The 21,989-nt window shown below is 41.7% G+C and overlaps 2 protein-coding genes across 6 annotated transcripts in view; both read left to right on the forward strand.

Annotated features, from left to right (window-relative positions):
* Positions 1 to 21,989, forward strand: part of ATF6 (activating transcription factor 6) — a 196,978-nt gene that overhangs the window by 110,455 nt on the left and 64,534 nt on the right. The window lies entirely within an intron of this gene.
* On the forward strand, positions 383 to 7,163 carry LOC128313095 (proteasome activator complex subunit 3-like). The gene has a single exon (XM_053209654.1). The coding sequence runs from the start codon at positions 4,549 to 4,551 to the stop codon at positions 5,287 to 5,289; it is 741 nt and encodes a 246-aa protein (XP_053065629.1). The 5' UTR covers positions 383 to 4,548; the 3' UTR covers positions 5,290 to 7,163.

Genomic DNA, 21,989 nt, shown 5'->3' on the forward strand with positions numbered 1-21,989 from the left:
GGCATCTGGGACCCAGAGGTTAATAGATTTTGGTTAGAGTCCATGATCTTAGAGATCCTTGATAGTAGACATCAGTGTCTACTGACACTGACATCATAATTACACCAATTATGTCATTTGTAAGAGAAAATACAAATGTGATGAAGACATGGCAATTGCAGAAAGGGTTCTGCTGAGAAATGTACTTTTCAGCCAAGGTAGCTAGTAACATTTGCACTTCACTTACGCCCTCTGTGATACGGATTCTAAGAAACTCAAGCAAGTTTTTTTTTTTTTTTTTTAATTGCTTACATCCAACTCTGTAATACAGTGAGTCATCACTGATAAATAACAAGACCGTGAACAAGAAAAGTATACCTTGATTTGAAGTATACCTTGAAGGGAGATGTTGGAATGTCGATGCCTCTCCTTTAATAATAGCTAACGTTTACTGAGCACGTCCCACGTTCAAGGCACTGTGCCGAACTCTTTATTAACTAGATCCTCAAAACAACTTTTATGAGATAGCTATTATTGTAATGCTCATTTTATAGATGAAGAGAATGCAGCAGAGAGAGGTAAAATAACCGAGCAGGGTCCCATGGCTGGTAAGTAGCAAAGCCGGGGTTGGAACGTGGCAGGGTGACTGCACAGCCTTAACCACAGTGCTGTTTTGCCCACTCCTCTTTGCATAAAGGTGTGCACAGGTTAGACCTGGAGACAGATCCTGGAGATGTTGAATTGGCAGCTACGACCGACCAGAGGCCATGGCAGCAGGTGCTTCTACACTGTTTATTTCTGTACCTTTGCTTGCTGCAGACTAGGAGGAAGAATGAGAAGGGGAAGGGAGGCATTTGTCAACCTAGAAAGTGACTCTGGCAGTGTTCTCACTGACTACATTGGAAAACGAAGCATTTTATGCTCACTAGGGGGTACCGATAAGTTTTGAATGAAGCCCTTTGGTCTAGATAACTTAAGGTCCATTGCAATCTAGAGATGAAGAATTTCATCAACATAAGGGCTCATCAGAATCTTATGATTATCTAGGTTTACCCCCATTGATTATATTTCTCCTAACTTCTATTGACAGAAAGCTGTGAGGAAATAAGTATTTTGAAGGATTAAATTCCAATCTGTATCTCCAAGTTACATTTATTTATTTATTTAGAATTTTTTTTTTTTAATGTTTATTGTTGAGCGCAAGCGTGAGCGGTGGAGGAACAGAGAGAGAGAGGGAGATACAGAATGTGAAGCAGGTTCCAGGCTCCCAGCTGTCGGCACAGAGCCCAACACGGGGCTCGAACTCAAAAACGGCGAGATCACGACTTGAGCCGAAGTCAGCCGCTTGACCGACTGAGCCACCCAGGCGCCCCTCGAAGTTACATCTATATCCAAGAGTTGACACAATAGTTGCTTAGACTAATTCGCTAAATGGAACTCATACATAGGACCACAGAATCCTTTCTTTACAGGCTTAGTTTCAGAGCTGGAGGATATTTAAAGGATAAATCAATCCGTAAATCTGTAGGTATTACTAAAAGAAGAGTGGTGTGTCAGTCTTGGCATCCGTACACGCTGAACCCTGCTGGGCTGTGGAGAAAGGAGAAACCTGAACAAGACAACACTACACAGCTGTTCATGGCTTTCTTCCACCTGTTAGCACTCGGTGTCCATTTCATGGGTGGAATCATGGCATGCAAGTGCATTAAATAATTTTTAAAAACAACTGCTGATTGCCGATGGTCAGTGGGCAAAGCAGCATTAGGAGCTGTCATTTTCCTACCAACTGTTGCTTTCATTAACAAGGACAAGAAACATTGTGAATGAATACAATTCTTACACCACGCCAGAAAAAAGAGCAGCTGAGCCCCCTCCCCAAGGATTTTATATCCTGTCATCAGACAACTAAAGAAAATAATTTCGTATAAATGGCTGCATTAGTCAGTGTCATAATATAAAAAGTCCTCCGTTATTTTAAAGAGCAACTGGAAATATTTTCTCTTTGAAAATAGAGTAGCCAAACTGCCCTACGATCCAACAGTTGTACTACTAGATATTTACCCAAAGGATACAAAAATACTGATTTGAAGGGACAGTGCAACCCGATGTCTGTACCAGTACTATCAGCAATAGCCAAACTTTGTAAAGAGCCCAGGTGTCCATCAACTGATGAATGGATAGAGAAGATGTGGTATGTACAGTGGAATATTACTCAGCCGTCAATCAGAGTGAAATACCGCCAGTTGGAATGATGTGGATGGAGCTAGAGTGTATTATGCTAAGCAAAGTAAGTCCACCAGAGAAAGACCAATACCATATGATTTCACTCATATGTGGAATCTGGGACACAAAGCAGATGAACATATTTGAAGGGGCAAAAAAAGAGGGAAGCAAACCGTAAGAGACTCTTAATGATAGAGAACTAACTGAAGGTTGATGGAGGGAGGTGGAAGTGGGATGGGCTAAGTAGGTAATGGGTACTAAGGAAGACGCTTGTTGTGATGAGCACTGGGTGTTTTACTTAAGTGATGAATCACTAAATTGTACTCCAGAAACCAGTATTACACTAAATGTTAACTAACTAGAATTTAAATAAAAATTTGGAATAAGAAAAAAAGAGTAACCATTTGATAAACCATATATAGCACTGAGGATATTTTTCAATTAAAGAGAATTTCTGTAGTAGCTCTCGTGTAATCTGTTATAGCCAAACTTATGAAGAAAATCAAGATGTGGGAACGCTGTGGTCATGTTTCAAGATTGGATTTTCCTTTTCCGTGTGATCGCTCTATCTAAATTCCCATTAACGTGAATGTAAATTTGCATGTGTAAAAATATATGTATATCCAAGTTATCTCTTAGGAGAGGTTTAATGTAGGTATAAATAGAAATTCTTCCTTTAACCACAAAAAGAAAAAAATTAGTATTGAATTCTGCCTTTTCTCACCTCTTCATATCCCAAACTATCACCATATACTATTAATTGTACTTCCTAAAACTCTATATTCTTCTCTCCAGCCCCATTGCCATCTCTTTGAGGCATGCTTTGGATTCTATCAGCAGTCTCTATCCTCCTCTTCAGATCCACCTTGACCACTGAAGTCCTCCATCTGTGTGTGTATGTGTGTGTGTGTTTGTGTTTTCCCTGCCCTTCACTGGCTTTTTATTAAATCCAAGTTCCTTAATCATGGCAAACAGGGCCCTGCCTCTAGGAGCTGGTCCTTGCTTACCCTCCTGCCTCGTTTCCTGCCACTTTCCCTCCTACCTGAAGATCCAGCTTACCAGTAGTTCCCCAATACCCACCCCATACACACCACAATATGTATACACCTTTATCCCCATACACACATCGTTGAAAGTATAATTCCCTCTACCACACCTTTGTCACATTCCAAGACCTGAAATGATCGAAACACAGAAATTTCATCCCCTAATTGGGGCTGAACACAGACGACTTGAATGCAAGTGAAATCGCTAGTTTGTTAGTCTAGTTATCTTACTGTGGTACATGTGTTCTTGGAGCTTTGAGGCACTCCCCAGGTCGTGCCTCAGAGCTAAGGAATTTCTTTCCAAATTCCCTTCAGGAATTGCCTTGTCCTCAACTTTGGACAACTGTGAAGGGGCTTTCCCCTTCCCCATGGGGTCAGCTGAGGCTTAGAGATTTCATCAGCTTCTCCCTCTGCTGTAGCTCTTCCTTTCCAGGGGTCCTTTGGTTAAGAACAGTCCCTAATAAATTTCCTGGAAGCAATCTCTGTCCGCTTGCTGCGGAGACCAACCTGTAACATGTCTTGTTGATACTTTTTTGTTCTAGATCTTGTGAAGTCATGGTTTGCTAAAATCTTACTAATTCAAGGTTGTTTCATCAGATGGGTATTGAGCACCTGCTCCACACCAGGCATTGTGCCACATGCAGCGGAGACAAATTAAGACTTGGCCTATGCCCTGAGGAAGTTTGCAGTTCAACTGAGGTGACAGTTACGTTCAGAACTTATAACATCTTTAGAATAATCCTTTTTTGATCTAAACTTTAATAATTTCAGTATAAAATCCAAGGTATGCACTATGGTGTTGCAAAGAACAAAAGGAAAGTATTTCAGGAAAATGAAAAGTAAAACAAGTAGAGCGATCGTGGATCTCCTTGAGCTCCTATGTATAAAGTACATCGACTCGTCTGCTTGGTCCTCACAGTGCTCAAGTTTACCGAAGTTCTTCGGAACCGTCTTTGCTGCGCAGGCTTCCGGCCGAGAGGCCAGGGGTGGGGGTGGGGGGGGGGGACTGCTCCGGGAACTAGATCCGCAGCCCCCCACCCCCACCCCTGCACACACACAGGTGCCAGGGCCGCCTGGCTGGGGCGTTGTCCGGAGGGCGCGGTTGGCACGTGGCTCCCTCCCCTCCCCACCCACCGCGGGCCTGGCCGCGCCGCCGGGAGTCCGGGACGTCACTTCCGGCGTGGCTGGGCATGGTCTGTTGGGAGTTGGCCGTGGCGGCGGAAGCCCAAGGCCGGCCCGCCGGCCGCGGGGGGAGCCCGGGTAGTGTCCGCCGCCCCAACGCTCGACGCCCCTGGACGTCATGGCTTCCCCGCTGAAGCTGGAGCAGGACGTGCGGGGGAAGGTGGATTCGTTTCGGGCCCGCATCGCGCAGGAGGCCGAGGATCTGGTGTCCACCTTCTTCCCTCAGAAGCTGTCGGAGCTGGATAGTCGGGTCCAGGAGCTGCGCCTGCAAGACCTGTCCAGAATCCGTTCGGTGCCGGCCCCGGAGCCCCCCGCCGCCCCCGACACCGCGGGGGACGGGCCCAACCGGGACCCGCCGCCTCCGCAGACCCAGCCCTCGGTCAAAGTGCCGGCACTGCCGGGCGGCGAGGGACAGCTGCTGCGGAGCAACCAGCATCTGGTGGAGCTGATCGCGCGGGTGAAACCCGAGATCGAGCTGCTGAGGGAGAAATGCAACACGGTGCGCATGTGGGTGCAGCTGCTCATCCCGAAGGTGGAGGACGGCAACAACTTCGGAGTGTCCATCCAGGAGGACACCGTGGACCAGCTGTGGACCGTGGAGAGCACGGCAGCCTCCTATCTGCGCCGCTTCTCCACCTACTACAACACCAGGGCCAAGCTGGTGTCCAAGATCGTGAAGTACCCCCAGGTGGAAGATTATCGCCGCACGGTAGCCGAGGTGGACGAAAACGAGTACCTGAGCGTGCGCCAGATCCTGCTGCACGTGCGGAACCAGTACGCCACCCTGCATGATGTGATCCTCAAAAACATCGAGAAGATCAAGACCCCTCGGAGCACCAACACTGACAACCTCTACTGAGGACCTGCCCCCACCCCTCTTTCCTTCAGGAGGTGGCCGAGCTGTTCGGGCAGCCGAAGGGGGTTAGAAATGACACTGTAGGTGATGGGCCGACTGGAAACGTGCCGGACCGTTCAGTGACGGTTTCGTACAGCTTATCCTCCCACTGAATACTTCCGGTGTAGTTTTTATTTGCTTTTTCTTTCGCTGAGAGGATGGGGACAAGCCATCTGGTAGAAGGTGGTAGGGTTGGCCAAGGAAAAGGACTGCCATTTTTAAAAACAGCTTTTAAAAGCAGCTTCGTAGACGAATGTGGGCCAGGGTTTCTCTTTTATGGCATTGCTGACATTGAATGGTTTGAGGGGTTACTCCAGGAAGAACCTTAATGTTTAAAAGAGAGCTGAATGAAGCTTTTCCTGAGGTTCTGCTATGTGTTACTTTGTTCAAACCTCAGAAATGCTCCTTTCGTCACCATCGTCTGTTTTTTTTTTTTGCAAGGAAAGGAGTTTACAGAGATGTGTCGAGGTCACCGTGTGTCTCCAGTTTGGCAGATTGAAATAAAACTTGGTTTTAACATTTTGCGATGGACTCAGCGTGCTTATCAGAATGTAGTCTTCAGTGGCATAGGGTTTCCCTCCTCCTCGGTTGGACCCCCCACGCTCGAGATTTTCCAGCTCTGGCGTGTAAGAAAAATGAGCAGATCAAGAGTCTTAGATCTTTAGTGTTCTGAAGAAATGCACATCCACACCTCCCTTAGAGCGAAGAGGGATCTGTGCACACTGCTTCCTTGCACGACCTTCTACCGTCTCCACGTCTTCCAGTTTTCTTTCACACAGCTTAGGATTTCTTTTGTGTGTCCATTGCCTCAGAAGTTCCTGTTGGATCCTTTAAGCTTTGTATCGCATTTGCTTTTTTTTTTTTTCTTCCCTCCATTGAATTTCATCTCTGTTTCCCCTCTCACCTCTTGAGATATTTCTTAGGGCGGCTCATTCGAATTTCCATCTCAAAGGATGTGGATCGTTATTTAAATCCAAAGACTCTAAAACGTAACTTTGGGTGTTTACCTCCTGCTTTTGGGGTCTGGTTGAGAGGAAACCGTTGTCTTTTTCCTGGGTGATCTATACTGTTGGTATTTTTCAAGCCCCACATTTCCAGATTTCAGTTGCAGTAGATTGTTACACTCTTGAGTCACCTCATGCATTACAGAGAACTTCTTTCTTTTGATGCGAGGGATCCTCTCTCCCTAGTGGTTTTTGTTCCGAATTTCATGTTTTCTGATAGTAAAAGTACTTTAGTCAGCTTTTTAGTATTAATATTAATCTGAGGATCTTCATCGCTCAGAAATACCATTGGGAAAAAGCATGAGCAGAGTGCCTTTTGATGCTTTTTTATATACAGGAATGAGATCATCTCTGTGCCCGGTGGATAGCTTCCTCTCTTTTTCCCGTTCAGCTACTTGTACCCTGAATCCTCATAATGTTTTTGAAACTATATATGTACGTAAGTTATGACCTTGGTCTTTTAAAGTATTTTATAGTAGTACTTTCATGCGATAAATTATTTCTCAAATGAGCTTTTGGTGGGAAAATTATGAGGGATTAAACTTATTTTTTGTGAGAGGTGAAAATGTATTTCCCATTGCAATTTCTTTTCTACATAAGATCCTCTGAAACAAGGTGACCATATAAAAGTCTGGTGCCTATTTTGAAACCTCTGTTAGGGGCGCCTGGGGTGGCTCAGTCAGTTAAGCGTCTGGCTTCGGCTCAGGTCATGATCTCACAGTTACAAGTTTGAGCCCCGGGTCAGGTTCTGTGCTGACAGCTCAGAGCCTGGAGCCTGCTTTGGATTCTGTGTCTTCCTCTCTCTCTGCCCCTCCCGTGCTTGCTCTCTCTCTCTCTCTCAAAAAATAAAAAAAATTAAACTTATTTGTAATTCTGTCTTTTCCCCTTTTTTAGTAATATCTTTGTGAGGATATAGTTCTTGCCACAAATGCAATTACCTTCTGAACTTGTTTCATGAATAATTTCATGTCTTCTTTTGATTGATCCTAATGTTCCCTCTCCCCCTTTCCCTATTTAATGAACGAAATCACTTTTGAATGAGGCTTTTTCTGCAGGAGTTTCTCTTCAGTGTGTTTTCGTTGCCAGGAGTGAAAACCAGCATGAACCTTTACGGACAGACTTGACTCTACAGGCTGTTAGAAAAACATTTCCTCTTTATCAGCAAGAATTATTTAAGATGTAAAGCGGAGATGTTTTCTTTTGCATATTTTTAAAAATAGAAATGTTTCCGAGTTTGAACTATACCACATTATGGTGGGCAGATTTTTTGTTTTTTCTAACATGGTAGGGATACGCATTATGTTTTCCTGAGGTTGGTGTCAGTGTCTCTCTAGGAAGTGCCGAATGATTCTTGGCATTTCTTTTGCTTTTTCATTTTCCTTCTCTGTTTCACCTGAGTGAGTAAAGAGATGATATTTCTCCATGAGGAAAGTGAGTTAGTGATGTAGAATTCTGTTGCAATCACCTTTGGTTTTTAAAATTTTATTTATAGGGGTGCCTGGGTGGCTCAGTCTGTTAAGTGTCCAACTTCAGCTCAGGTCGTGATCTCATGGCTCGTGATTGCGAGCCCTGCATCGGGCTCTGTGCTGACAGCTTGGAGCCTGGAGCCTGCTTTGGATTCTGTGTCTCCCTCTCTCTCTGCGCCTCTCCCACCTGCGCGCATGCACGCGCGCACGTTCGTTCTCTCTCTCTCAAAAATAAACAAACATTAAAACATTTTATTAAAAAAACTTTTATTTATAGTGGGGCGCCTGGGTGGCTCAGTGGGTTAAATGTCCGACTCTTGATTGGTGCTCAGGACATGATCTCACGGTTCATGGGTTTGAGCCCCTTGTCAGGCTCTGTGCTGACAGCTCGGAACCTGCTTGGAGCCTCTCCCTCTCTGTGTGCTCCTCCCCCTGTTGCTCTCTTGCTCCTGTTCCCTCCCTCCCTCTCTCTCTCACTCTCTCTCCCTCAAAATAAATAAACTTTAAAGAAAAATAAAATTTTATTTGTAGTTACATCTAGAAAACGTACCTCGTACTTGGGCCTACTCTTATTAAGATGGATATGAATATTTTTCTATTCTATATAAATCAGAAAGATTTGTAAACTGACTTAGTAGAAACTCTATTTTCAAAATAAACTTAAAAAAAATGATACTGGGGTAAAATAAATTCATTGTTTTGTTGAACTTCTGAAAAGACTGAGTCTTTCAAATCTGACTTGAAACAGCAACAACAACAAAAGATCTGGCCTAATAGAAAAACCTCTGTCTGCATTTGACATTCCCCCTTGTGAGTTCTTTATTTTCCTTGTAAGGTATTCTATCTGAATCACAAAAGTGCCAGGAACAGTTTGGCAGGCATTTAATTGCACACAGGCATGTAATGGACAATGTAAGAGATGTCCAAACTTAGTTTTCAGGCATGGTTCATCTTCTCAGGTCTAAATTATCTATTCCAGAGGCGCTTGGGTGGCTCAGTCGGTTAAGCATCCAACTTCGGCTCAGGTCATAATCTCCTGGTTCGTGAGCTGGAGCCCCACGTCTGGCTCTGTGCTGGCAGCTCGGAGCCTGGAGCCTGCTTCAAATTCTGTGTCTCCCTCTCTCTCTGCCCCTCCCCTGCTTGTACTCTCACTCCCTCTCTCTCAAAAATAAACAAATGTTAAAAGTTTTAAAAGTATCTATTCCGTGCACAACATAGCCGTCATATTTTGCTTGTTCCTTTTACTCCTAAGCTTTGCCAAACCCTGTGCCAGATTGAAACAAATTGTCTCTCTTACCCAGGCCTGCCTTTTACTAAGAAAAGACGCATGTCCTCCATAGTTAAGGTATTTGCATTTTTGGTATTTGCATTATTTCCCTGTTCTGACACTATACCCAACCAAACTGGAGCTGGAACGCTTTTATAAAGTGCCTTCTGCAAAAATCAAGCCTTTTGTGATTTTCCCCTTTCTTGCAAATGGTTGCAAAAGCTCTTACAAGAATAGACCTATGTTAGGAACTGGTGTGAATACAACTGGTGGTTTCTGATACATGTTATTTGCCCATTATTGGCACTTACAGCCCCAGTTTGGTCCCTTTTAAAAGACCGCTGAATTGAGATAGCATGTTTTGATGTTTTATTCTTTTTTTTTTTTTTAATTTTTTTTTAACGTTTATTTATTTTTGAGACAGAGAGAGACAGAGCATGAATGGGGGAGGGTCAGAGAGAGGGAGACACAGAATGCGAAACAGGCTCCAGGCTCCGAGCTGTCAGCACAGAGCCCGACGCGGGGCTCGAACTCACGGACCGTGAGATCATGACCTGAGCCGAAGTCGGCCACTTAACCGACTGAGCCACCCAAGCGCCCCTTGATGTTTTATTCTTAAAAAATGGTTTTAAAAACTTATTTTGGGATTAAATAAGTGTAGTTTTAAGTTCTTTTTATAATTGGTGACAGCTGCTGACTCAGATTTGATTTGAAACTCGGGTATTGGTAGATCTGGGTTTTAGAACGGAGGGAAGATTCTTAAATGATGTAGAAGAGGCTTAATTTTTAAGGTCTGAAACTTTGGAGCTTAGAGGGTTCTTTTAAATTACTGAATTGTTTATAAATTCCTTGGTTGTTAGAGGCAACAATTTTTATAGTCTTTATGAGGTTTTCATGTTTCTACAGAATTCTTACCAAGTGGCCTTAACCATTAATAGATAACTGTGTGATCAGTTTTAAAGCTCAAAAGAACGATCTCAGTGCTCAGAAATTTGGAAAAATAAACAGGGAGGAATTACTCATAACCCTATAGTTCAAAGTTATTGAAATGTACTTGTGGGTTTCATTTATTTTAAAGAATACATACACGTTTTTAAATCACTGCAAATCATTATGCGTATTTCTGTAGAGGATAGGCATTTCTATTTAGATCCAATCTAGCCAAAATCAGTTTCATTTGACTGATACCCCAGGTTCAGAAATAGCAGTAGATAAATCCCCTTTCATTTGCTTTCCCAAGGATTCTTGTGGCTCTGTCACCTAATGGTGAGAGTATTTGTCTGAGGCACAGATTTTGACCAGACTGTGGAAAATCGAGATCAGGTAGCCAGGAGGACACGTGCCTAGAATGTTTCGACATGTAGATGAGGAGGTTACGCTGCTTTTGGGTTGGGGCTCCATATGGCATTAGCAATATAGCTGTAATAATTTCACTCTTTAGTGCTTATCTCCTCCCAAGAAATGCATATTAATTACCTTTATGAAATGTGTACAAGAGAGCAGTGGCGTTATTTTATACTGACTAGAGGAGTCATTCCTATGTGCATGATTTGTTATGAGTGGGAGGGAATCCTACTTCCTCTGTCAACATGTAAACATTTCTGAAAGATCCTATTGTGCACTGACATCAAGGCATTTTTTAGAAATTACTGATCCTTTAAAAAAAAAAAACACAAAACAAAGGACTCAGTCAGTTAGGGAACAGGTGCTGGACCACCCTTGTTCTTGGCATTGGAACACTATTCTGCTAACTCATTAGTATCTGCCCACCTTCCACTGAAATTACTCCTGGGAAGCAGAATATATGTTTAAAAGTTTCAGATTTATCTTTTCATCAACAATACTAGGTGCTTTCTGTTTGATGACCATACATTTGTATATGGTTTTCTTTATTGCGCTAGGTCTTTGAGTTCCTAAAGGCAGAATTTTAGCAGTGAAACTTAGTGACCCCAGTCACTCAAATTTAAAATGTCTCACCAGTAAACTGATTTTAATGAATTCTCTCACACAGAGAACGTCAAGTGTTATTTTTACTTATTCGTGGAAAGCTAGCAGGAGCTGATGAACAGGAAATGAGCCTATAATCAGAATTAGATTCCTTTCACAATTTGGCCATTTGTTTTGGCTTTGTTATTTAAGCTCACTTTTACAGTTTTCCGGCATCATGTTGGAAGTCACATCTGCTTCAAATACTATTGCTTTCAAAGTGTAAAGTATTTTGAAGTTGTCAGATAAAGTTTTTAATGTAAATTCTGGAGACTGAGAGGTGTACTTTTGTCCCCGTTAATTTCACAGATGAAGAAATTTAGGCCCAGTGAGCTCTATAGCATCACAACCCATGTGTGACAAAGCAAAGTCTAGAAGGCAAATCATCTTCCATCTCAGGCTAGTGCTTTTTTTCACCGAGCTACACTGTCTCCCTATTATCAGTAATGAGATTTTGTTCAAAGAGAGTCCTTCTAGGGGCGCCTGGGTGGCTCAGTCGGTTGAGTGTCTGACTTCGGCTCAGGTCATGATCTCATGGTTCATGAGTACAAGCCCTGCATCGGGCTCCGTGCTGTCGGCTCAGAGGCAGAGTCTGCTTTGGATTCTGTGTCTCCCTCTCGCTCTCTCCCCCTCCCCTGCTGTCTCTCTCAAAAATAAATATTAAAAAAATGTCAAAAAATGTTATTGTGCAAAACTTAAGAGATGTTGAACTGTTTCTAAGCCCATAATATTTTTACTTAAAGATGATGTAAAGACATTTTTAAGAAATCTCTCAATTTATGTTAAACGTAACTTTGCGTGGGTCATAAAAATGACCCTCGCTAAATGAAACCCGGGAACGTCAGCACCTCCACTTCTGTATCCTCCTGACGAGGAGTTGTTCTGTACCATCAGCGATGCCATTTTGTTGGAGGATGGGGCTGTGAGAGCATTTGGAGATAGACCAGAAGACGTCTAGTATAAGAGTTTGGTTTTTTACTTTCGTGATATATGGGTTTAAAATTTCCTGCTGGCCAATTCCCCCACCCCGACTTTTCACCGCCGAAGAATTGCTAAGTGGAATTGTTACAACCGCTGTTCATACAGAATGAAGCGGGGTAAGGAGAAGACCTGTAGTGTTTTGTTAGGGAGGAAGCCCGAAAGGGCCGTTTCCCAAAAGAAGTTTGCCCTCTAGCGAGTTCCGTACAGTAGACACGAGTCTTCAGATAGAACTAGTCATTGAGATGTGCTAGCAGCGTGAAAGGCGCACCAGAGTTTGAAGGCTTGGTACACAGAAAAATAGTAAAATATCTCAGTAACTTTTATGTTGATTGCATGTTAAATGATAATATCCTGGCTACACTGGGTTAAATAAGTAGATTATTAACGATTTCACCAGTTTCTTTTTTCCTTTTTTATTGTGTACTAGGAAGTTTGAAGTTACCTCTGCGTATAAAGTCAGCACTGTGTGGGAGCTAAGATTTCTAAGGTGATTGAGATGCACCTTGAAGCTGAAACAGAACTTTCTCCGGTGGCGTATTATGGGGACGTGGCATTTCATTAAGTGTGGACCTTTTGATTTTCAGTAAAATTTATTTAAACATTTTTTAATGTTTATTTTTGACACAGAGAGAGAGAGAGAGAGAGAGAGAACGAGCGGGGGAGGGGCAGAGAGAGAGGGAGACACAGAATTGGAAGCAGGCTCCAAGCTCTGAGCTGTCAGCACAGAGCCCAGTGTGGGGCTCCAACTCACGAACTGTGAGCTCACGACCTGAGCCGAAGTTGGGACGCTTAACTGAGCCACCCAGGCGCCCCTTCAGTGAAATTTTTATTGGTTTTCCATCCGGTTCATAATGTGCAATTCAGTAAAAGCCATTCAGAGAGAGGCTAAACTTTGCTTGATCTTGGAACTTAGAATTCCTACAGGAGTGGATGGCTAGAATACCCTGTAAGCATCCTTTTCTAAATACGGTGTCTCGGGGCGCCTGGGTGGCTCAGTCGGTTAAGCGGCCGACTTCGGCCCAGGTCATGATCTCGCACTCCATGAGTTCGAGCCCCGCATCGGGTTCTGTGCTGACAGCTCAGAGCCTGGAGCCTGTTTCAGATTCTGTGTCTCCCTCTCTCTGACCCTCCCCCGTTCATGCTTTGTCTCTCTGTCTCAAAAATAAATAAACGTTAAAAAAAAAATAAATAAAATAAATAAATAAATAAATACGGTGTCTCTTACCCAGACTTTCGGGGAGTAATCTGAATGGTTAATTCAGGGCAGCTAAATTAGAAACCAAATAGATCCTAAGTTTGGCATCTTACAAAAATTTAGACACCTGTTTTTGTGTGGATGAAAAAATAGTGGACCTTTGGTGCCCACAGATACCTACAGGCAAAGTCAGGCTCTACCACAAGGAACAGCGTTTGAACACCCAAATCCCCATAATTCCGCAGCGTTCCCATAATATTGTTTCCTTGTATTATTTTTATGTACATACATAGCCTCTCCACATAAGTCCCTTGAGAATAGTGAGGAGTTATTTTATTCACTCTATTATCCCTTACGGGGTTTTGCCTATAGTAAGTTTATAAAGTATTTTGAATTAAGTTGAATCCAGCCAAAGCGAGATCAAACGACAAAAAAATTGTTTCTCCCCTTTCTCCTAAGACTTCTAGTAAATAAGTGAAAAACTTTGCTACAGCCGAACACGTATGTGGATGTGTACCCAGACACGTGTGACAGTGGTGCGGGACCCCGAGGGATCTGATTCAGAATTAAACAAAGGCCAGTTTTTGGCTTCTAATTAAGCTTTTTTCATGTCACAATAATATAAATTCTTTAAAGTAGTCCTGGCAGCGCTCTTTTTCTCTTCCTGGTAATGTCATTAAGCCTGTTCGCCGTGCGACAGCTGCGAGTTGTTAAACATCTGCCCCGAGCCCCCGCCCCCCCCCCCCGCCGAACACACGACTCTCTCACCCCATTAGCAACACCAGTAATTCTCTTATTACTTTTCTAGCCACGAGTTACGGAGAAATAAGTATAGTATATCAAAGAGTAAAGAATCCTGAAAATTGTTTTCCAGAACTGATTCTCTCTGGTCATGCCCACAATGCTTTATTTACCCTTCCAGGTTTCGGTACTCAAAAAGTTAAACAGTTTCGTTAATGCTTGAGTGTTAGCATAGTTTGTTAAATAGTTAAGAAGGAATTCTTTCAGGTTTTAAGTTTTATTTGCTAATAAATATAAAGACGTAAAATACTTGGTGGAAAAATTGTCATGAATTTCACACAGTGTAGAAGCGTGGTGAAGTCTGCACAGCACAACCTTCTGCTGCTTCTTTAATATTGGCAAATAACATTTTTCTGCTTTTCCCTCCTACATTTTTGCTGTGGGACCAGCACAAAATTACTGACAACACGACCTGTGTATTTCACAGCTTGTTCCACTGCTTCTGTTAGACACCATCCAGAACTGAAGAAACTTGACTCTATGGTTGCTGTTGTTGGAGGAGTAAGATTCCGCTCTCCTTGTAATTAACAGATGGCATGAAAAAAGACCTCTTAGGAAGCCATTTTTATGAACCTCCTGAGCCAAGGGTTAATATTTTCAATAAGAAGCCAGTAAGTCGAATAGAATTCTTCTGCATTTAAACTCCACATGATTGCATTTTATTATAAGAAGTCTAAAGATAAAACAATTTAGTATCGTAGGAAGAATAAAAGAATTCTGATGAATGTAATTTATGTGTAAACTTTTAGAAGGAAGATAAAGAGTACTGGCAACAGATCAACTCAGAATAGCTTCATTAAAGCAAGCAAATAATTGTAGCTTATTAAAAGAATATCTCCTTAATTCTATAGCGTGTGCTAATTTTTTGCTTTGCAGTCCTTACACTGAGACAGAACCCTATGCGTTACCCGAGACATACTCATTCTGTAAAAATGTTGTGCAAAACGCTCTAGAGCTCCCTAAGAAAATTTGAAAATTGAAAATTAAAAAACGCTGGGGCGCCTGGGTGGCGCAGTCGGTTAAGCGTCCGACTTCAGCCAGGTCACGATCTCGCGGTCCGGGAGTTCGAGCCCCGCGTCAGGCTCTGGGCTGATGGCTCAGAGCCTGGAGCCTGTTTCCTATTCTGTGTCTCCCTCTCTCTCTGCCCCTCCCCTGTTCATGCTCTGTCTCTCTCTGTCCCCCCAAAAAAATAAATAAATAAACGTTGAAAAAAAAAATTAAAAAAAAAAAAAAAAAGAAAATTAAAAAACGAAACCTTTGCTAAAAGCACAGGACACGGGAGTTGTCCTCGTCAGAAAGAAGTATTACTCATTCATTTTTGCCCTTCTGTTCCTACCTCAGAAATCATTTGAACTTACTCAAAAAGATTTAATTTAAAAGTTCTGCCTAGAAAATAAATTTGAGATTTTTAATATTATTCACAGTAGTGCTGTGTTGATCTCTTAAGTGAAACATGTTTATATGAAAGATTGATGATCCTTTTAATGATTTAATGCCAGAATATAGTTATTCTTTTAATTATTTGTTCTCTTCGAAACTTCACTAATTTCTAAACTAACTAAATTTACTCTGAAGCCAATTCTGAAATTTTTAGCTACACTGTGAGATTAATGGCTGGTTTCTTTTCTTAGGTACGATCTTGATCTCTTCTCAGTAATTTCAAGAGGGTATTATTTTAACAAAGTTGTACCGACCCCGTGATGAACATATCCTGAGGATTTATTGATCTCAGGATTGATTTCAAGTGTATATGAAACTATTTCTGTACGTGTTCTTGGGATCACAAGTAGTATTAATGTATTTACTAACTTATGTTTATCAATACTTTTGCTGGGCAATCTTAGTAACAGTGGAATGATGTTGAGTATAAAATTACAGTAAACCACTATGTCGGCTACTCATACATTATTCTGACCTATTTGTATATATTTGTTATTATTTTTTTTAACATTTATTTATTTATTTTTGAGAGAGAGAGACAGAGCACGTGCAGGGGACAGGTAGAGAGAGAGGGAGACCCAGAATCCGAAGCAGGCTCTAGGCTCTGAGGGGTCAGCACAGAGCCCGACACGGGGCTCGAACTCACGAACCGCCAGATCATGACCTGAGCCGAAGTCGGACGTTCAACCGACTGAGCCACTCAGGCACCCCTGTGTTATTTAAATTAAATAAACTCTGTGCCCAGTGTGGGGCTGGAACTCCCAACCCCAAGATCAAGAGTCACATGCTCCACCAACTGAGCCAGCCAGACGCCCCTATTCTGTCCTGTATTAATTAAACAAACATTACCCTTAACTATTATAAAAGAGGTGTTCCTGCTTATCATGTATATGAATTACATGTATGTACTTGTGTAATTTTTAAAGCCAGTTAGTCTTGAATGACTAAGACATATTCCTCAGCCTGAGCCTTTCCCTTCCAGTACATTTAAGTATGTTTTAGGTGAGCCATAAATTGGGCTTATATTCATAGTTCTGGGTAGCAGACAACAGCTCTTTTTTATTTCTGTATTTGATCTTGCTTTTGGATCATTTTAAACAGCTAAGTTATATACTCACCTGAAGTTTGGTTTTAACCTACTATTTTATATTGGTGAGATTATTATTTTCTGTAAAAGTTTTATTTTCTGAGAGTTGTCAGATCATACTTCGACCATTCTTTGATTTTTTTTTTGCCTGTAGTAGAGTCATATATTTATTTCCTCTCTGTGGACAAAGAAAGCCATTTAACGATTCTGAATTCTCTTTAGGAAAAGATGTATCCTGGGAGCTGCGGAAATAATAGATTCAGAGATTTATAGGACAGTTTCCATGATTCATGACTTAAAACGTATAAGAATAATTACTAATATGTAAGGCTGCCTGTATCTGTTTGACTTTAACACTTCAGTATGTGATTCTGTTAGAATTGCAAATGCATTTGAGGGTTCCATCCATAATTCTCTATATTTAATGTGAAATTACTTCAACTTCATGTACAATCATCCCTAGTGCTTACTTTCGCATAATTACCTGTTATTCATGTAACTTAGAGGCTAAAAAGATTAACTGTGATGACCATCTTTTTCCTCCGTATTCTTACCATGCTGATCTTCCGTGATGCAGAGTGATGTGAAAGGGGGCATCTCATTCCTGGTCACACCCCAAAGCCCAGGCACACACAGGGAGAGAGCAGAAATTCTGTATTCTAGACAGATATGACCTGAGAGATAAGTATGTTTGTGAAGTCATTCATGGATATTGATTTCCTTTTATTTAGGGACATCCCAGAAACCCCCGCAGCTTGTGGGGGTTGCTACTCTTAGCAATGTGATAAACCGCCTTTCGTGAGTGAATTGTATTTTCCACTTTGAAGGTCTCAAGGTCTTTTTTTCTTTTTTTCTTGGTGATTTTGGAAACACTTACTTTGATTTGGTGATCGCTGGGATGTTGGAATAAAATTGTTGTTGACGGAGCCGGGTCTAGATCCCAGTTGGGCCTTAATTCTTTTCAAATGAGGGCATAGACTCCCCAGTCCGTAGGGGCCGTTCTTGCCCCATGACTCTGTGCTTTTGCTTAATATAATCTGTCATATTTTGGTTGACTTTTTGAATGTAACGGCAGACCTTCAGGAAAATCCCCTATGTAAGACTTGGCCAAACCGGAGATTTTAGGGTTGGGATGGAGATGATCATAAAGCCTTCAAAGATGAAATTGTACGCTGAGTTCTATCAGGTGAATAGGTATTCTCGGCACAGAATAATAAAGACCCAGGGCATTCCAGACTCAGGGAACCGCACTGTAAAGTTAACGGTCCCTGAAAGAGTGTGGTGGGAAAGAAAGGGAGTAATCTGAGTTTATTAGAATTCAGGGAATATTGTACAGGATAAGGTTGGAGAAAGGAAGTTGGGCCCAAATTTTCAGCTTATGGGCCATCGCCTCCTAGTTATATACATATTCTGTATTTGAATACTTTTTGAGTATCACAGACACAGCGAGAGTTGGGAAATAGAAAGACTTCAGGGAAATTTTTCTAACCTTGTAGAAAGCTGCGGTTTGGTATCTTAATCATTCTAAGAATGTGGAAGCAAAGAAAGGGTTGAGGTTAGTTAGTTGGCTCTCCTCACCTCCTTTCGTTATCCGGTCCAGCATTCACTTCCTAGACACTTTCCTTGATGGGGTTGTTTTTTTTTTTTTAACAGTAACCTATTTGTTTTCCTAATTGATAGGCATTTATTTCCCTTTTTAGTTTATCGCTCCTCTTCATGAATTAGCCTAATACTCCAGTCCGCCGTTTTATTTAGGCTGTCATCCTACGTGTCTTTTGAGCTCTGTGTTGGTAGGTGGATTTTCCATGATCTTCCGTGGAGTCCGAGTGCACAGTGTTTTGCTAGGTGTAAAGATGATAGCCGTGGCCACATTTCCTAATAAAAGGAAATCCTTGTAAGAGTGAAGATCTAAAACTGAGGGGGAAAAAAAATCCCCCTCCCCCAAAATCCCCCCTCTAGAATAAGGGGTGTTACTTTACTCTTGCCTCAGGCCGCCCGTCTTCTCAGAGCCTTTGTTTATGGGAGCACTTTTGTGTGCCCTGCATTCCAGGGCAGGGCTCACCACCTCTTATTCCCTCCAGTTTCACCATTAATTACTAATACCAGCGCTGTGTAGGTCTCACACTGGAGAGTAATCTCCAGCTTAGATTCTTTCTCTTTTTTTTAAGTTTTTATTTTAATTCCGGTACAGAATAATGAATTAACATCTATGTTAGAATAGTTTCAGGCGTACAGCAGAGTAATTCAGCACCTCTATACAGCACCCAGTGCTCCTCTCAGGTGCACTCCTTAATCCCCATCACCTATTAATCCCCCCACCCACCTCTCCTCTGGTAACCGGCAGTGTGTTCTCTATCAGAGTCGGTTTCTTGATTTCTCCCTCTTAAAGATTTTTTTCCCCTTTGTTTATTTGTTTTGTTGCTTAAATTCCACATATGAAGTGAAATCATACAGCATTTGTCTTTCTCTGACTGATTTTGCTTAGCATTGTTACTTTCTAGCCCCATCCGTGTTGTTGCAAATTGCAAGATTTCATTCCTTTTTATGGCTGAATAATGTTCTCACACACACACGCACACACACACACACACACACACACACACCCCAATCTTTTTCCATTCATTAGTCGATGGACACTTGGGCTGCTGCCATAGTTTGGCCATTGTAGATAACGCTGCTATAAACGTAAGGGTGTGTGTATCCCTTTGAATTAGTGTTCTTGTATTCTTTGGGTAAATAAATACCCAGTAATGCAATTGCTGGATAATAGGGTGGTTCTATTTTTAAGTTTTTAAGGAACCTCCATACTGTTTTCCAGAGTGACTGCACCAGTTTGCATTCCCACCAACAGTGCACCAGCGTTGGCCACATCCACACCGACACCTGTTGTTTCCTGTGTTGTTGATTTTAGCCACTCTGACAGGTGTGAGGTGATACCTCAGTGTAGTTTTGATTTGCATTTCCCTGACGATGAGTGATGTTGAACATCTTTTCGTGTGCCTGTCGGCCATCTGGATGTCTTCTCTGGAAAACTCTCTGTTCACGTCTTCTGCTTATTTTTTAATTGGGTTGTTAACATTTTTGGGGTGTTGAGTTTTAGAAGTTCTTTATATATTTTGGACACTAACCCTTTATAGGACATGTCATTTTCAGATATCTTCTCCCAGTCTGTACGTTGCCTTTTAGTTTTGTTGATTGTCCCTCTGCTGGGGACAGAAGCATTTTATTTTGATATAGTCGCAATGGTTTATTTTTGCTTTTGTTTCCCTTGACTCAGGAGACATATCTAGAAAGAAGTTGCTTCAGCTGATGTTAAAGAAGTTACCGCCTGTGTTCTGTTCTAGGATTTTTATGGTTTCAGTTCTCACAGTTAGATCTTTAATCCATTTTGAATTGGTTTTTGTGTATGGTATAAGGCAGTGGCCCAGTTTCATTCTCTCACGTTGCTGTCCTATTCTTCCAACACTGTTTGTTGACAAGACTCTTTCCCATGGGATATTCTTTCCTGCTTTGTTGAAGATTAATTGGCCATATAATTGTGGATTCATTTCTGGGCTTTCTTTTCTGTTCATTGATCTATGTGTCTATTTTTGTGCCAGTGCCATACTGTTCTGATAACTACAGCTTTGAAATATAACTTGAAGTCTGAAGTTATGATGCCTCCAGCTTTGCTTTTCTTTTTCAAGGTTGTTTTGGCTACTCAGGGTCTTTTGTGGTTCCATACAAACTTTAGAATTGTTTGTTCTCTGGGCACCTGGGTGGCTCAGTCGGTTGAGCATCTGACTTTGGCTCAGGTCATGATCTCACGGTTCATGGGTTCGAGCCATGTGTCGGGCTCTGTGCTGACAGCTCAGAGCCTGGAGCCTGCTCCAGATTCTGTCTGTCTGTCTGTCTGTCTGTCTCTCTCTCTTTCTTTCTGCCCCTCTCCTGCTCATGCTCTCTCTTTATCTCTCAAAAATGAATAAATGTTAAAAAAAAAAAAAAAAGAATTGTTTGTTCTCTGTGAAGAATGCTGGTGGCATTTTGGCAGGGATTGCATTGAATATGTAGATTGCTCTGGGTAAGTATAGACCTTTTAACAATATTCGTGTTTCCGAACCATGAGCATGGAATGTCTTTCCATTTGTTTGTGTCTTCTTCAGTTTCTTTCATCAGTGTTTTGTAGTTTGCAGAGTACAGGTCTTTCAGCACTCTGGTTAGGTTTATTCCTAGGGATCTTATTATTTTTGGTGTAATTGTAAATAGGACTGTTTTCTTAATTTCTCTTTCTGCCGCTTCATTATTAATGTATAGAAATGCAGCAGATTTCTGCACATTGATTTTGTATTCTGTGACCTTCCTGAATTCGTTGATCAGTTCTAGCAGTTTTTTGAAAGAGCAGCTTAGATTCTTGTCACATTATTCTGAGAGTTTCCACAGGTAAGTGGTGGGCAGTGTCTTAAAATGATGGCTCTTCTTTCACAGAGGCATCTGTTTAACAGCTGAACTCTGCTGAGGAGAGTAAATGATTTCCAACTAGTGCGATTTCCTCCCGTTGTGCTTCTCACATTACTGTTTCTTTCTTTCTTTTCATGTTACTGTTTCTGATGAGCATATTTTCCAGTTGGGTGCTCTGAACTTTCTTTTTTTATCCTATTTTATGCATGTGTGTTATGCTTTGTTTGTGTTTTGGTGTGTGTGTGTGTGTGTGTGTGTGTCTTTCGTTACATCTTTATAGCTAAGGAAGTTTGTAAAAAAATGAATTACTCTAGACATTATAACATCTCTAGGCATAGAAGTCTCTTGAAATGAGTGTCCTTCATGTTCTATTGACTTGACTCCCTTTAACAATAAGAAGAGATTCACCCATTCACTTACTCACCTTTTTAAAGTTATTTTTTTAATTAAAAAAATTTTTTTTAACGTTTATTTATTATTGAGAGACAGAGCACAAGCAGGGGAGGGGCAGTGAGAGGGGGAAACACAGAATCTGAAGCAGGCTCCAGGCTCCAAGCTGTCAGCACAGCACCCGATGCGGGGCTGGAACCCACAAACCTCGAGATCACAACCCGAGCTGAAGTCGGACGCCTAACCAACTGAGCCACCCAACGGCCCCAACTTTTTAAAAGTCTTGATGAGCTTCTGTTAGTATTCTAGTGCTGTGGATACAAAAATTTCAAACTCCTTCTGGCCTAGAAGTCATCTTTGTAGTCGTTAGCCCTAAATTCCTTTTACTCCTAGGATATTTCATTATACTACGGAATACATGTGTTATGTATACATATCTATACATACATGTGGTATGTGATAATATTTGTTTTGGTGAAATTTGAGATGTATTAGGAAAAGAGTGCATTTAATTGTGGGCAAGGCTATAAAATAGGTTAAAAAAAGATTTTCTAAGCTTATGAGTAATAATCGTGATGATAGACTAACCACAAATCGACCAGAGCCGTTA

Source organism: Acinonyx jubatus, chromosome E4 (genome assembly GCF_027475565.1).
Source record: "Acinonyx jubatus isolate Ajub_Pintada_27869175 chromosome E4, VMU_Ajub_asm_v1.0, whole genome shotgun sequence".
Taxonomy (NCBI): domain Eukaryota; kingdom Metazoa; phylum Chordata; class Mammalia; order Carnivora; family Felidae; genus Acinonyx; species Acinonyx jubatus.